General features: G+C 35.5%; 1 protein-coding gene and 1 non-coding gene across 2 annotated transcripts; one reads left to right on the top strand and one right to left on the bottom strand.

Moving 5' to 3' along the window:
- The first annotated feature begins 4891 nt into the window (after window positions 1-4891).
- Window positions 4892-7509, top strand: LOC107175818 (uncharacterized). Its single transcript, XM_052434914.1, has 4 exons — window positions 4892-5088; window positions 5988-6711; window positions 6868-7101; window positions 7255-7509. Exons 1-4 carry the CDS (start codon window positions 4892-4894, stop codon window positions 7507-7509), a joined length of 1410 nt encoding a protein of 469 aa, XP_052290874.1.
- Window positions 5501-5607, bottom strand: LOC112497414 (small nucleolar RNA R71). Its single transcript, XR_003064210.1, has one exon. It is a non-coding gene; the product is annotated as a small nucleolar RNA R71 (small nucleolar RNA).
- Window positions 7510-18081: the final 10572 nt, after the last annotated feature.

Here is an 18081-nt window from a genome sequence, read left to right as displayed (position 1 = left end):
GAATTTAGCTCCCCTTAAATATGTGCCCATCAATTTTTAACCACACAAAAAAATAATAAAAAGAAAATTATTCAACAGATTATATATAAATTATCTCCCCCTTCATCATAAAAAAGAAATAAGCGCGAAAAGATTAAAAAGAGAAGTTTAGAGATTACCCATGTCGGAAAAAAAATTCGGCAGAATCTCCCCTTAAAAATGAGCATATCCTAAAAAACAAAGTAGTAACAAAACACTCTCATATAAACTCCAATTTAGCAACCAACCTCCATACCAACAATTTTAACATTATCATAAGCAATATCCAAACATGTCATCAAAATCAACTCAATCATAAACAAAGTCCACATATCCAACAAAATCATCATAAAAGCATCACAAGCACAATAAAAAACCAAATAGTATCAATACAACTACATGAGATGAGTAATGTTTGTGCAAAATGCATAGGTGAAGAAAACTAAGATGGGGGCCGTGAAGAGGAACTGCTGGGATTATAACCAAGATAACTAAGGATACGCTGCTGTCCAGCAAGTAGCTCCATCTACTAGTCTAAAAACTGCTGCTGAAAAGACTCAAATCGGGATTGGAGCAGCTGCTGCTGCTGGGAAAGTGCATTCACTTTGTCAAGGAGTTGCTGGATGAGATCATCAGAAGCTAAAGATGCTGCAGGAGGCACAACTGGCTCGGCTGGCTCCTCATCCTGAGAGGGGGCTGCTGCTGCTCGACGAGAGGCACGAGGTCTAGCTCCAAGGCGAAAGTTGGGTAACTCATCCTCAAAATAAACGACATTGACCATTCGGTCATCCTCCAGAGCAACCAAAGTGTCTTCATTCTTAGAGGATTGTGTCTTCACCCACTTCCCATGTTTCTTAAAATATCTGATCGCAGAAATAATCTATCTACTTAGCTTTCGGGTCTAAAAAAAAATAGGCTCAATAAGAGGTACATGAAAATACCTCAAAATCCTAGTAATGGTGCTACCATAAGGAAGAGACCAGTTGGTCACAACAGGTGTCGATACATATGACGTAGGATAGTGTAAGATAAGCTCACATGTCGTCCACGGATAAGGGAATCTAATAACCCAACATCAAGTCGAGTTACTTCATCACTATGACTTTGTCTAGGAGTAACCATGTGCTGGAGTATGCTATGAAGTATGCGAAAGATCCCGACGCCTACAAATATTCTATACACCATCCACATGACGGAAATCATTAAAGTCAAGCTCTTTCCTAGTTGTGTAAATGTCTAAACCTCCATATTGAATCCCAAGTATACTACATAAGTCTACCTCATCAAACTCAATACGAACTCCTCCTACGAAAGTAATAATTTGAACTTGCCGGGAAAAGGAGAGTTCCATATTAGAGTAAAAAACTCGCACAAGGTTTTCATAAACATGCTCTTCTATACTTAAAGCCTCATTCCAATGACTAAGCATGTGAGTAATATTGTGACCACAAATTGTAATATCCAAAATCTCTTCAATGTCAAGAAAAAAAGAGAGAGTTACTGGTTTTCCCATGAATTTTTCGCGAAATCGTTGAGCAGAGTGAGCATTGGGAAAATGGAGACTCTTGAAGTCCTGAGAGGAAGGCTTGGAGGGACTGGAATTACGCAGGGTGTTGTGCAAATTTTATTGAACTCGCAAGTGCACGAATCTATTGTAGAATAGATTAATGGTGACGAGTGTCGATTCCGCGAAGAGCTGGATTTTAATTATATGTAGAATTAATTTTGTATAAGGGTGGTTGGATTTGTGGTGAAAGTGACTTAGATTATCCTAAAATTGGAATTGAAATGGCGAGAATAAATTGAAGAGAAATCTATTGAAATGACGTACTTGCGTATCTGGATCCGTATCAACATGCACCATGGGCTAAATATTCATTATTAATGCCAATTAAATCATTAGGGGGGTTTCCACACCTCATGAACCACGCTCTAATAAATATGGTGCTAAAGGCTTATCGTGCCAAATAATAATAACCTTGTACTAGGGAGCAGGTGAAACCAAGCCGGTATCTAGACAAGATTATTATTATTTGTCGACGAGAAGTCAAAACATCCACAAAAACTAGAGGGGAAGAGAAAATAAATTTGCCAAATAAAGCCCATGACACATGTTGAGACTTCACCTTCAACCCAAACTTGAAAGAAAATTAGCTACTCATAATTGAACTAGGGGCAAAATGGAAATTCATTAAAATACATAGAAAATACAAAATGGAGAAGGAATTATAGAAAATGGAGTCCAAAAATGGATTCAGAGATGCCAATTAGGGGGGGAGGCCCCCTTTTTATAGATACATTGAGTAAATCATGGCCATCGGATTAAAAACAGTTTGGACGCTCAAGATTACGCCACGTCATCAGTCAACAGTACGCGGTTTGGCTGAAAATAATTATGTGTATATGCATGTACCGTACGCGTAATTTTTGGTCCACTAACATGCTGCCACGTCACCAATCAACAATGCATAAGAATTTTAGTCCAACAGGATCGTGACACCTCATCAGTCAATGCGACATCATCGGTCAATGTCACGTCATCGATCCGTCTATGTGAACAGTGTTATGAACAGTAACGTAGACAGTACCGTACATGTGAATAGTGTCATTTTTTCTTTTATGCTCCTCCTAAGGTTTTCGACCATCCTGAGTTCAAAAGTGATGTCCGTTTTGCCGGCTGATCTCTCGTTCATTGTGAAATGACCATAATGCCCCTAAAATATATAAAATACTTAATTAAAATAAAACACACGTAATTAAATCACAAGAAGCTTAAATACATAAAAGTAAGGGTGTTAGTAAGACTTGAAATGTAAAATGACGATTTTCTCCTTTATAAATATACATTTTCTAACACTCAACACACCCCCCAACCAGCTTATTGCTAGTCCTTAGCAAATAAAGCGAAAATAAAATTCAAATCCAAAATAATTTTTTTTAGCAATCATGTTTATTCAATCAGACTAATGATAATAATAAAATAAAAGTATAAGCATTATCTCCAGTCTAAAGAAACATCACACCCACATCAACCATCCACATGAATCAATCGAGTAGACTTTGTCACAGCTACTTTCAAGAATAACATGTTAAACCCCAAAATCTCACTTAAAATAGTAATACTCTCACAAAGAAATTAAACCCAATAAAAATAGCCACGCCAATGAATGGTAATTGAGAGAAAATAATAAATAAGTGATATCACATGCTCTCACCAAGATGAAAGAAATATGCCCTCAGCTTAGAAATAATACGATCTCAAGTCAAATAAAAATGCTAGTTGATAACTCTATGAAATGAGAGTTATCATAGCACTTTTAGACTTAAATTAATATTACTTAGAGAGTAAATGATGTGATTCTATTGCATTATTGTTACATTTTGCATAAATATTCATTTTAGTTTAGTCTTAATGAGTTTTGCTTAATTTAAAGTAATTCGTGCTCAAATTGTGTGCATAATTGTAGGTTTTCAGAAGCTTATAATTCATAGAAGGAATGCTGATGTAATAGGCTGGCAAAAAGGAGGAAGGACATTGTTATAAAAGAATTAAAACAAATCTAGAACAGTGCAGTTGCTATAGCCGTTGTTGTAGCCGTTGCTGTAGCAATCCTGGAACAACGACAGAGAAAATTTCGAGCGGGATACTTGCAGAATTACGATCTTCAGTTTCTTAATCTGACTTATGCGCGCCCTAGGCTTTTGTTTACCCTAATTTTTAACTATAAAAGAAGCACACATCATAAGGATGGAGGAGGGCCGTCACCCAAGGAGAAAAACACAAAGAAATAAAAGAAAAACAGATTCAAGATAGAGATTGAAGGCTACACAAGAGGAAAAATTATAGAGATCAATTGGGAGCTCAATCCTTCTTATCATTCTCTTCTTTTCGTGTTTTCTATTTATTCATGGGGATGTGTTTCATGGCTAAAACTTTTTTCTTTATTTTTCTTTTGCAAACCATGAATTAAATTTATTTCTGGTTGAGTGATAAACAATCTTGATGGTTTATTGACTGAATATATATGTTGCTGTATGTTTGCTGTAGCAGTTTGTTTTGATAGTATTTATTTTTATTCAATATGTCGGTTGATCACCCATTTAATGATACAAGTTAGGAGAGAGCCGCAAAAGGGCATATCTTAGTGGAACATATCAGAACAATACTTGGTTTTAGATTGAGTTTCCTGGATTGAGTTTAACTTATCCCAAAAGGGCCATGCTTAATCTAAAATTAGTGATGAACTAGATATAGGGATTCACCTTGTAGGGTAAATAGAACCTAAGCATGTAATGGTATATCTTATGTTGGCATAACAATTGATCACTGTTAGGTTATATATAGATATAAGATATCCAACATGCGACGGCTAAGGATGCATAAAGATTCTGCCCAGTGCTATAGCAGATACTGCAGCAACCGAGCCAACCATTAAAAAATAGTCAAGACCATTAGGAGAGTTTATTCACTCAACTACTTTATATTCCTATTGATTTTATCCTTGAGATTGACGTGATAATTTACTTTGTTGCATTTTATTTATTACGTTTTTATTTTAATTAGTATATTAGTTTCATTAATTATTTTATTTTATTTTAGCACAAAATTTGCACTGTTAAGATTGCTGTAGCAAATCTGATAACATCAATCCATGTGGAGACGGTCTTGAATACTAATCACTTTATTACTTGTTATGTACACTTGCACATTGACACCAATAACATTAGTATTTAATCACTAACAAGTTTTTGGCGCCGTTGCCGGGGATTGATTGTTCATTGTGATTTGTGAAATTAGTTTTAACGGTGTTAATTTTTTATTTTATTTTAATTTGTTTATTTTTTTTAACATAGGTGATCTAGCAACCCTTGCATGTGCAAATATAAATCTGTTGACTTCCAGTTTGATCCAGAAATTGAAAGAACTGCAAGGAGATTGAGAAGAGAGTATCGGGAATTACAAGCTGCTGTAGCAATGGATGATTTGCATGATTTGAGAAACTTGAACCGTAGAGAGGGGATACAACCAGTCATTGTACATGAAGGTCTGAATGGACAATGTGTTCAAAGGTAACCAGGGAACAACAACATTATTCACATGGCGAATGATAGAGATAGAGCCATTCGAGATTACACAGTGTTGACTCCTCAAGCCATACATCCGGGAATAGTTAGACCCGACGTTCAAGCTGACAATTTTGAACTTAAACTCGTGATGTTTCAGATGCTTCAAACAGTGGGGCAATTTAAAGGTTTTCCATCCGAAGATCCTCATCTACACCTTAAGTTATTTTTGGAAGTAAGTGATGCTTTCAAGATTGCTGGAGCATCACAGAAAGCATTGAGACTCAGACTTTTCCCTTTTTTTTTTAGAGATCCAGCAAGAGCATGGTTGAATTCTCTACCACCAGATTCTATCACTAAATAGAATGATTTGGCTGACAAATTTTTGATGAAATACTTCCCACCAACCAAGAATGCAAAGTTAAGAAACGAGATCACATCTTTCCATCAACTTAAAGATGAGAGCTTGTGTGAAGCATTGGAGAGATTTAAGGAGTTACTTAGAAAATGTCCTCATCATGGTATTCCTTGCTGCATACAGTTGTAAACTTTCTATAATGGTCTCAATCCAAGCACTAGATTGATAGTGGTTGCTTCAGCAATGGAGCCTTGTTATCTAAGTCTTATAATGAGGCTTATGAAACTTTGGAGAGGATAGCCAACAATAACTATCAGTGGCCATCAACCAGACAAGCTACAGCAAGAGGAATAGCATGAGTCCATAATGTAGATGCCTTCACATCATTGTCAGCCAAAGTAACTTCATTAACAAGGATGGTAAAGGCTATGACTACTGCTCCAGCAACTGTTAACCAAATTTATGAAGTGTCTTACGTTTATTGTGGATAAGTGCATTTATTCGACAATTGTCCTGGGAATCCAACTTCAGTCAATTATGTGGGCAGCTTCAATAGACAAAACCAGGACAATCCATATTCAAACACTTACAACCCTGGATGGAGACAACACCTGAACTTTTCATGGAGTAATCAGAATCAGCCTGCTGCAGCATTCAGTAGACAGAACAGACTTGCTCAACCTAGTGGATTTTATCAACAAAATCAAGAGCAAAGAAGCATCAACAACGATCAACTTAGCTCCCTTGAAGCTTTGATTAAGAATTATATTGTGAAGAATGAAGCGGTTGTCCAAAGTCATGCTGCATCTTTGAGAAACTTGGAAAATCAAATTGGACAGCTTGCTACAACATTAAGCAACAGACCTCAAGGCAGTTTACCCAGCAACATAGAGGACCCAAGAAGAGAAGGGAAAGAGCACTGCAAATTGATTAACTTGAGATATAGAAAGGATATTGATAGTTCAGTTGGTGTACCAAAAAGAAGGATTGAGTCCAACAAAGGCAAAGAAGACACTCAAGTAGAGAAGGAGTCACAATTTTTCACTTTTCAAAATGCAAATCGACACAACTCTGCTATATCATCTGCAGAAAGTTATGATCCAGCACCTAGTGGTGAGGCAGCTACAACATTAACATCAATAAAGCCGAGTAGAGCAAAAGAGAAGCAATTTGCACAACCTGCTGCTGCACAACAGTTTAGACATCCACCACCATTTCCTCAAAAGTTTCAAAAGCAAAAACAAGACAAGCAGTTTACCAAAATGTTGGGGGTGCTGAAACAGCTACATATCAATATCCCTTTTGTGGAAGCTCTAGAGCAAATGCCAAATTATGCAAAAATTTTTAAGGATATCTTGACAAAGAAAAGAAGACTTGGAGAATTTGAGACAGTTGCTCTAACACAAGAGTGCAGCTGAATGCTTCAGAGTAAGATACCACAGAAGATGAAGGATCCAGGAAGCTTCACAATTCCATGCTCCATAGACACTGAATACAGTGGCAAAACACTTTATGATCTGGGGGCTAACATCAATCTCATGCCTTTATCAGTGTTTAAGCAATTGGGAGTTGGTGAATGTAGACCAACAACAATGACTCTACAACTTGCTGACCGATCTCATGCCTATCCAGAAGGGAAGATTGAAGATGTGTTGGTGAAGGTGGATAAATTTATTTTTTCGGTGGATTTCATTGTGCTAGACTTTGAGGCAGACAAAGAAGTGCCAATCATTCTAGGGAGACCTTTCTTAGCCATGGGAAAGACTTTAATTGATGTTCAAAAAGGAGAATTAACTATGAGGGTGAATGAATAGCAAGTTACATTCAATGTGCTGGATGCCATGAAGAGTCCCAATGAGATTGAAGATTGTAATTTTATTAGTGTTGTGGACTTTATTGTAGCAAAGAGATTACGCAGTTGCTGCAGCAAGGAAGACATCAATGTTGTAACATTTGAAGAACTTAATGATGAAGATCATAGAGCAGCTAACATAGCATGGTCAGGGGAGAAGCAACCCTTCAGAATTGACGAGCAAATCCAGCAAAAGGAACTTACTCCAGACCAATAAGAATTCAAGGTTAATGGGCCGAGAGTGAAGCACTATATGAGAGATGATATGAACAGCCTAAAGAATGATCGGTTCTTGAAGGATCCAGGTTGAGGAAACAAGAAAGGTCAGGCTGAAACACCTAAAATCAAGTGCTAATTGGGAGGCAACCCAATAAGGGAAGTTGTTTCAAGTTTTTATGGCATTGAATTTAGCTTTTAAATTATTTAATTTGTCTTTTTGTTATTTTAAGCGTGCATCTAATTTTTTACATATTTATGTTACATTGCAGTAAGTAAAAAAAAATGTGTCGGCAAAAAGAGCATGAGGGAATTGCTGCAGCATCACTTACAGCATGACATAACAGAAGATTCTCGAACAACAGAGGCATTCTTGCTTTTGCAGTAGCAAATGAATTGATCAGATGTTATGATAAGGAGCGTTTGAGAAGTGGATAAAAGAAGAAGTGACCCTTTACAGCCTATGCTGCAGCAGTGCTTCCAGCAACAGGGGAGTACCCCCCTACCTGCTAGTTTATTTTACTTATTTCTATAAAACTTTTCTTTCATTTAGTTTTAATTTTCTAATTCATTCTACATGTCCTTTTATTTAATGTATGCATGTCTGGTTTATGTGGTTTTGTTTTGTGTGCTCGTGAGGACACAACACTACTCAAGTTTGGGGGGTTGTGTTTCTGAGTGCATGTGTTTATATTTGTGTTGTGTGTTGTGTGAAGCTTTGTTATCTAATATTTGTGTATGGATTTGAAAACCTAATGAAGATAAATTGAGTATTATTCAGTATTTATGATAATGCCAAGTAGAGATAGTTATAGATGGAGGTTAAAATTCTGTCCCGACACTTCGACTTTGGTTGAGTTTTATGAGAATGTTGTAGCAAAGCGAGGAAACCAAAAAAAGAGTAGAAAATATCTCAAGTTTGGGAGAAAAATTTTATTGGACTGTGCCTGTTATGAAATAAATTCTGATCCAATAGTTTAAGTTGTTGAGTAACCAAGGTTGAGTATGCACCCCATATGCAAACTTGAGTCCAAAGGCAACAAGAGCTATTAGCAGTGCTGCAGTAATTATATATAAAAAAAGCAAAAAAAAATTTGTGATGAAGGAATAAAAAATAAAGAGGTATGCTGCCTAAGATACTGAGTAACCTGGTCTGTTCATGAGCCCCATGTTCAGCCTTGAGTCAAAGGCGTCCAAAGGTAAGACATAGATATAACATCCTAAATGCGTTGCTGTAGCAACTATGACATGTAATTTGAATGAGTAATTGGGTGTCGTCATTACAAGTGATAGGCATTCACATGAAAGCTCAATGTTGCATTGAATGGTTTAACTAAAAAAAAAATTATTATTGTTGTAGCACAGTTTGAGTATATTTGTGATTTCTGCTCCCCCATATGTGAATATATTTGTGTTCTACCTTTGAATTATATGTAATGTCTCTGAAATGTTGTAGCACCTCTGGAATTTTATCAAAGTGGCACACACACACTTTGGACATAATGAAGCCTAAGTCTAGAACTAAACTGCTAAGGCTATTTTGTGTGATTCAAAGTGTGATCTGAGGGTGGAAGAATTCTTGCAAATTTGATGATAGAGCTAAGTTATTTTTTTGCATAATTGTGTGATTGAAATGTTAGCGTTGTTCTCATTACTTGAGGACAAGTAATAGTTTAAGTTTGGGGGTGTGATTAGAGCTGGCAAAATTTGACACGACCCGATTACCCGACACGAACACGACACCAATAACTGGGTATGGGTCGTCAAATTTAACACGATTATTAAATGGGTCGGGTCTGGGTCAACACGATTTTTTTTCGTGTCGGGTTAGGGTTAAAATTCTTGACCCATTTACCCGATCAATGACCCGATTATATTTTTTATTTTAAAATAATTTACAGATTCTTGTCGTCAAAACTCAAATATTAGAAATGATTTTTTTTAATTCTTTAAAAGGATGAATATAGACACAATATTTTATTTATAAAATTTTAAATACATTTAGAGCTTTAATAGTGTAAATGTATAAAATATTGGTAGACATGTATATTTTATAATATTGATATATAATATTATTTACATATATATAATTAAAATCTCAATAGTGTGTGTAATATTTTAGTAGATATGTATATTTTATAATATTGATAAATTATGTATGTATGTATGTATGTATGGATGTATGTATGTATGTGCATACATATGTATGACAAAGTGTAAATATTTGATGTAACTTTTATTTAATATATAGATATTAAGCGGGTTATTGGGTAACCCGATTATTTTTTCGTGGCGGGTTTGGGTCTCAATATTTTGACACAATTATTAAATGGGTCGGGGTTGAGTCGACCTAAATTTGACACGACACGAAGCTGACACGACACGAACACGACCCGATGACCCATTTTGCCAGCTCTAGGTGTGATAACTCTATGAAATGAGAGTTATCATAGCACTTTTAGACTTAAATTAATATTACTTAGACAATAAATGATGTGATTTTATTGTATTGTTGTTACATTTTGCATAAATATTCATTTTAGTTTAGTCTTCATGAGTTTTGCTTAATTTAAAGTAATTCGTGCTCAAATTGTGTGCATAACTATAGGTTTTCAGAAGCTTATAATTCATAGAAGGAATGCTGATGCAATAGGCTAGCAAAAAGGAGGAAGAACATGGCTATAAAAGAATTAAAACAAATCTAGAACAGTGCAGTTGATGTAGCTGTTGTTGTAGCAACCATTGCTGTAGCAATCCTGGAACAACAACAGAGAAAATTTCGTGCGGGATACTTACAAAATTGTGATCTGCAGTTTCCTAATCTGACTTATGCGCACCCTAGGCTTCCGTTTACCCTAATTTTCAACTATAAAAGAAACACACATCATAAGAATGGAGGAGGGCCGTCACCCAAGGAGAAAAACACAAAGAAACAAATGAAAAACAAGATTCAAGAGAGAGATTAAAGGCTACACAAGAGGACAAATTGCAGAGATCAATTGGGAGCTCAATCCTTCTTATCCTTCTCTTGTTTTCGTGTTTTCTATTTATTCATGGGAATGTGTTTCATGGCTAAAACTTTGTTCTTTATTTTTCTTTTTCAAACCATGAACTAAATTTATTTATGGTTGAGTGATAAACAATCTTGATGGTTTATTGACTGAATATATGTGTTGCTGCATGTTTGCTGTAACAGTTTGTTTTGATAGTATTTATTTTTATTCATTATTTCAGTTGATCACCCATTTAATGATACAAGTTAGGAGAGAGCCGCAAAAGGGCCTATATTAGTGGAACATATCAGAGCAATACTTGGTTTTAGATTGAGTTTCCTAGATTGAGTTTAACTTATCCCAAAAGGGACATGTTTAATCTAAAATTAGTTATGAACTAGACATAGGGATTCACCTTGTAGGGTAAATAGAACCTAAGCGTGTAATGCTATATCTTATGTTGGCATAACAATTGATCACTGTTAGATTACATATAGATATAAGATATCCAACATGCGACGGCTAAGGATGCATAAAGATTCTGCCCAGTGCTGTAGCAGATACTGCAGCAACCACACCAACCATTAGAAAATAGTCAAGACCATTAAGAGAGTTTATTCACTCAACTACTTTATATTCCTATTGATTTTATCCTTGAGATTGATGTGATAATTTACTTTGTTGCATTTTATTTATTACATTTTTATTTTAATTAGTATATTAGTTTCATTAATTGTTTTATTTTATTTTAGCACAAAATCTGCACTGTTAAGATTGTTGTAGCAAATCTGAAAACATCAATTCCTGTGGAGACGATCTTGAATACTCATCACTTTATTACTTGTTTTGTACACTTGCACATTGACACCAATAGCATTAGTATTTAATCACTAACACTAGTCAACCCAATTTATTTATTTATATTTTTTTTATGCATCACTTTATCTTTTTAACCGATGTAACTAGCTTCTACTTTAGATTATAGTTCCCTAAAATCAAGAAGGACTTTTATTAGGACGTAACGTAGGCTAGGGACATGGCTAACAAAGGAGGGGAAATAAGGAAAATAAAGTGTATGTTTGAGAAAAATATAGAGATTTTTTTTTTAAAGTTGTAAGGTGGATTTCACCTATTATTGTTATTTTTATTTTTGAAACAACAAATATTTATTTTTATTTTTATTGTTTTCTGCTTTTGTTTGGCATAACTTCACTGAACAAAATAATTATTTACATTTTTCTCAAACATAAGTAGGTGATGGAACTTGTAAGATATCGGGTAATACTCCAAATCGGAGTGGGTCAAGATTTTACAAAAAGGATGGCTAGAAAGGCTCAAACGAATCAAAGATGGCTTTTCCATCATTTTTTAGGGCTATAAATAATCTTCCATATCTACTAGTTAGATGGGCCTCCAGATGTAGCAACACACATTTTTTTTTTCTCTTTTTTTTTTAAATTTTACAACAACTTTTTTTTAAGGGTTAACTCAAAAGAAATCTAAAGATCGTGTATAAAATAATAAACTGCTAAGTTGTATGAAGAATGGGCAAAATGATTACTCTTCAAGAAAAATGATAGGCTCAAAAACTCACTTGGTACTTATTATGATATGTTTATTCCTTCCAGTAACTCATATTTGTCTTCGACATCAACATGTAGAGTAGCAAACATGGTGTAACATCATTTAAGACCAAAGATAATACAAATACTAAAATTTGAAATTCATCATGTCATCTAATGTTAAAACAAATCACACAATTTTTTTTTCAAACAACATTCTACACCCCAACCTATTCTAAGTATGAAAGGAAAATATGCATGCAGAAATGTGAAAATGATGTAGAAAAACTAATTATAAAAGTTATACTTAAAATGATAGAAAAAGAAAATACTTTTTTTTTTTAACTAAGAAGATGCGTTTCTAGAGGCACTACACTCCATAATCAGCCATTTTCGACTTAAAAATTTGAAATTGTATATTTATAAAGGAGAAAATTAAAAAGAAAAAGAAAAATGAACGTCAAAACTTAATAAAGAAAAAGAAAAAGTCTAAATTTTGTTTTGATTTTTTTTAATTTTTTTTTCAAACAATGAAGATGCGTTTCTAGAGTCACTACACTCCATGTTCAGCCATCTTCAACACAAAAAGTTAGCAACAATTAGTTTCTAAAACAAAAAATTAGTAAAAACTTAACCAAGATTCCACAATTGTCGACTATTCCCTCCCCCCAACCAGAACGAAACTGTCCTCAATGTTTTAAAGGAAAGAAGTAGAGTTTAGAAAACATCACCTGGGTGGTGCAACACAGAAGAAAATATTTACAGGCGGAGAGTTAAATCTAATTTGTACTTCTTACTACGGTTACTGTTACCATCATTATTTGGACGCTCCAACACAAAGGTCTAGGGGTCTAGCTCCGGTCTATAAGCCTGTAACAGATCAAGTAGCTCATTAGTAGTGTGAGCACAAATAAAAAGCTTTTTCGCTGTGGAAGGAATGAAATAGTTTTTTATTGCATGGTTAAGAAATGCGATGAAGCCATAATAAAAGTTATTGACATTTAACAAACCGATGGGTTTCTGGTGAATGTGCAGATGGGCCCAGGATGCTAGTGTGATAAGTGCCTCTAGTGTTGCAAGATCTCATGGAAGGAAAATAAAAACATCAGCATGATGAAGCATTTAAGTTATTCTTTCTTGCATACCTAAGACGACTAACTCTTCTCCAGTCGGTGAGTCAGACAAACTGCCCAAAGGTTTTAGGGCTCTTGGGATGATGCCTAACACTTGGCTTTCTCTAACAAAAGCAGCTTCTGAGACCAATTTTGATAACCCTCGGTTACCTCCTTCATACACCAAGTGTAATTTTCTCTCTGCTATGCTTCGACCAAGATCCATGGCTGCCTCAACGAACTGTTTATGTTTGCCATAGTTAAATTCAGAAAGCACACAAATGTTCTTGAATTGTCTATTGGGAGCAGCTGCCATTGGGATACTTCTCAAAAATAATTTGTGAGTGCTTAATAAAAAGTCATATTTAAGAATCTTGGTGACAGTGGGTCACAGCTGTGTATGAGGTGGCATGTCAGTGTCAAATAACGCGTAAAGCACATGACTCGCGAGTCAAAAAGGAAACAGTAAAAAGAAAAAGAAACAATGATAAAATAAAATTATTAAAGACAATAATGCAAATGATAAAACAACAGTGAGAAAAAATAACAGTGAAGTAAAAGGATATTTACAGGTAGCTGCGACTGTAGCTCACATCTTCCTCTGGTTTTACGTCCAGAAACGGCTTGAACACCCTCTATGGGTCGATGATAGGCTTCCCATCTAGTTTTCTTATAAACTGACAAACAAGGTCGTTTATAGTCAGATTGCCAAGACTATATCGTGCATGCTCTTTCTGGAATAATGGCCATAACTGGAGAATCGCTCCTTGTATATATCCACTGGGATGCGTTTCAAGAGACAAAAGGATATCATCTAATGACTCCTTATTTAAGCCATCCCTAATGAATTGAATCTTATCTTCCTTGTGATCAGACACCATTCCTAAAGAACATGGTTTTTTATCGCAACTCATTCTGGCACACTTATGACAAGCAACAAAAATTTTTCGAGCTCTTTGTTTCCTTGCATAATTTCCTTTACCACAAACGTGCTTTGGCCTCGATTAACCAATGGATGTCAGTAGGTATGTTATTTCTCATGAGCAATCGCATGCGTTCGGACCGAGCTTTATAGATTGTAAGGAGGGCATTCTGAGGAAGTGAAGGGAATCGATTGTGAAGCTTTGCTAGAATCTCGTTTCTGTCTATACCTTTGCCTCAGAATATCAGTTATTATGGGAAACTGAAGTAACTGACTTGATTGTCACAGAGTACCACTATCCGCCACTTCACCGGGGTAACAAACTAAAGCACACAAATAAAGAAAAACAAACTAAAATACATAAAGAAAATTACAATCGTCCTCTTATTGAATTTACCTCAAGCTCCAACTAGATATTGTAGACACTTCTCTCAATATCTCTGAGTTGGTTTTCTAAATCCTCAACATAGGATACTAACTCTGGTGGTTGCAGAGCCCAAATACGATGTATTTTACAAAATCAAATCTGCCTTTTGAGATGAGATTTTACACGTTAAAGTGGTTTAAGAATGTCCAGGAGGAACCGTTTAGCTATGGCACTCATGATTAACAATGATAAGAGAAAACTTAATGGTTAAACAAACACGCTTATGCAATAATAATTTCAATTAGCAAAAGAATAATAAAACGAAAAAAAGAAAAATCAAATCACTGAAAAAAAAAGAGAAAAAGAACTCAATTCAAATCTGGTGGGTCACTCAAATTTATTTCGATGTCCTCTCCATATGGTTAGTACTCTAGATATGTCTTTAATATTTGGCCATTAAGTTTAAACATGACACCATTCTTTGGGTCCTTAATTTCAATTGCCCCATGTGGAAAAACAATATGAACAATAAAGGGGCTAGACCATCGAGAGCGTAACTTACCTAGGAATAGGTGTAAGCAAGAATTGAATAAAAGCACTTTCTGACCTGGAGTGAAAGATTTTCACATAATTTGCTTGTCATGGAAGACTTTCATTCGCTACTTGTAAATTTTGGCATTTTCGTATGCATCATTGTGAGTTGTAATCTTCTTTCTGAGCTAGCTTGCTGCATGTCAAAGTTTAATTTCTTGATGACCCAATATGCACGATGCTTGAGTTCCACAGGTAGGTGGCAAGCTTTTCCATACACTAGCCTGTAGGGTGACATCCCAATCGGGGTCTTAAAAGCCGTTCTATATGCCCATAATATATCATCAAGTCTTGATGACCAATCTTTTCTGTCTGGCCTCACCGTCTTTTCTAATATGTGCTTTATTTCTTGATTGGAGATCTCAACTTGGCCACTAGTTTGCGGATGATATGGGGTCACCACTTTGTGCGTGATGGAATTGTTTGTCAAAAGACTTTTGAATGTTTTGTTACAAAAGTGGGCACCACCATCACTGATTATTGCTCGAGGGAATCCAAAGCGTGAAACAATATTACTTTTCAAAAATCCTATCACCACCTTGTGATCATTGGTTCTACATGGAATTGCTTCTACCCATTTCGATATGTAGTCAACAACAACCAATATGTATTGATGGCCCAAAAAAAGGGGAAAGGGTCCCATGAAGTCGATACCCCATACATTAAAAATCTCAACCACTAAAATTAGTTTTAGATGCATCATGTTCCTTCGTGTAATGCTCCCCATTCGTTGATACCTATCACATGAAGAATAGAAAGTGTAAGCGTCTCGAAATACAGTTGGCCAATAGAAACCACATTGTAAAACTTTAGTCGCTATTTTTTTAGCGCTGAAATGGCCTCCACATGCTTGTTCATGGCAGAACGAAAGGATATTTTGAATTTCACTTTCTGGGACACATCGTCTAACAATTTGATCTGCACAATACTTGAACAAATAAGGGCCCAAAAGAAATTCTTTATTTCCGCAAAAAAATTGACCTTGTCTTGCTTGGTCCAATGCTCTGAAAGTTGACATGTAATAAGATAATTCACGATGTTAGCATACCATGGTAATACTTCCACACTCATCAATTGTTCATCTGGGAATGACTCATTCAATGTTAATGGTTCTGTAATTGTGTCAAAATGGAGACGAGAGAGATGGTCTATCACAACATTTTCTGTGCCTTTCTTATCTTTAAATTCCAAGTCGAATTACTGCAAAAGTAACACCCAACAAATTAGTCTAGCTTTTGCATCTTTCTTTGTGAGAAAATATTTAAGAGCAGCATGATCTGTGAACACAATTATTTTACAACCAATAAGATAAGATCAAAATTTTTCCAATACAAACACTACTGCTAGCATTTCTTTTTCAGTAGTTGAATAATTTAACTGTGCATCATTCAATGTCATACTAGCATAGTAAATAACATGAGGAATTCGATCAACTCTTTATCCTAATACTGCTCCTACTGCCTAATCAGATGCATCACACATGAGTTCAAATGGTAAGCTCCAGTTTGGGGGCTGAATGATGGGTGATGATGTCAATAACTGCTTTAATTTTTTAAATACCACAAGACATGAATCATCAAAGATAAAAGGTACATCTTTAGCAAGTAGATTGCATAAGGGTCTAGAAACTTTGCTAAAATCTTTAATGAAACGTCTATAAAAACTAACATGCCTAAGGAAATATCTTACTTCTCTAACTGTTTTGGGTAGAGGAAGATTAAAAATGAGATCCACCTTGGCTTTGTCAACCTCAATACCTTTGCTCGAAATGATGTGACCGAGAACAATTGGGAGAAGTGCCATTTTAACATAAAATGGCACTTCCCCCAATTTAAGACTAAGTTATTCTCGATACATCTCTGCAGAACTAGTGTTAGATGATGTAAACATTGATCAAATGAATCACCAAAGACAGAAAAGTCATCCATAAAGACTTCAAGGAATCGTTCAACCATATCTGAAAAAATGCTCAACATGCATTGTTGAAATGTAGCAGGTGCATTACATAATCCAAATGGCATCCTCCTATATGCAAAAGTGCCAAAATGGCAAGTGAAAGTAGTTTTCTCTTGATCTTTTGGTGCTATGGGAATCTGATTATATCCTGAGTAACCATCTACAAAGCAATAAAATTCATGGCTTGCTAATCTATCAAGCATTTGATCGATAAATGGTAAAGGAAAATGGTTTTTACGTGTGACGGAATTCAACTTTCTATAATTAATGCATACACGCCATCCTGTAGTCACTCTAGTGGATATCAATTCATTATCGGCATTCGTAACTACTGTGACTCCTGACTATTTAGAGACAACTTGTACAGGACTGACCCATGAACTATCAGAAATTGGGTAAATGATACATGCGTCTAATAGCTTACGGGCTTCAGTTCTAACAACTTCTTTCATGTTAGGATTTAACCGACGTTGCATTTCCCTAGTAGGTTTAGTATTTTCATCAAGGTGAATGTAATGCATGCAATCTACTAGGTTTATAACTTTGATGTCTGCTATGGTCCATCCTAGTGCTCTTTTGTGCTCTTTTTAAACATCCAATAACTTACCTTTTGTTCGTCATTGAGGGATGATGGGATGATTATCGGCAGAGTACTTTCTTCTCCCAAAAATACATATTCCAAAGTGTTGGGTAATGGTTTGCACTAGAGTTTCGGTGATGATTATGATGATGGGATGAATTTCTTTTCTGATGGTGCTAGTTGTTCAACTCTTGACTTTCATTTATTGGTATTCATGGATGGTGCTGAGTCAAGTTGGGCGTTGACCTCATCGACTGATCTGTCAATATCAAAATCCAAACCAAAGTGAGTTAAACATGTTTGTAAAGGATCATCACTAAGGTATGAAAGAAAAGTGTTATAAACTATTTCTTCTATTAAATCCACATCAACAATTCCATCATCTGTATTGTGAGGTTGTTTGGCAATGTTAAAAATGTTTAGCTCCATAGTCATGTTGCTAAAGGACAACTTCATATTTCCAGTCTTGAATTGAATGTGAGCATCCGCA

The sequence above is a fragment of the Citrus sinensis genome, chromosome 2, assembly GCF_022201045.2.
Source record: "Citrus sinensis cultivar Valencia sweet orange chromosome 2, DVS_A1.0, whole genome shotgun sequence".
NCBI classification, from domain to species: domain Eukaryota; kingdom Viridiplantae; phylum Streptophyta; class Magnoliopsida; order Sapindales; family Rutaceae; genus Citrus; species Citrus sinensis.
The sequence above is the reverse complement of the archived record's forward strand: the minus strand, read 5'-3'. Positions and strand labels throughout refer to the sequence as shown.

Excerpts from the sequence above, each read along its gene's own strand:
- LOC107175818 (XM_052434914.1), top strand. The coding sequence starts at position 4,892 with ATGTGCAAATATAAATCTGTTGACTTCCAGTTTGATCCAGAAATTGAA. Across the intron at positions 6,712-6,867 it reads AGTTTACCAAAATGTTGGGG|AGTAAGATACCACAGAAGAT; the intron begins GTGCTGAAACAG and ends TGAATGCTTCAG. Across the intron at positions 7,102-7,254 it reads TTGAAGATGTGTTGGTGAAG|CAAGTTACATTCAATGTGCT; the intron begins GTGGATAAATTT and ends GTGAATGAATAG.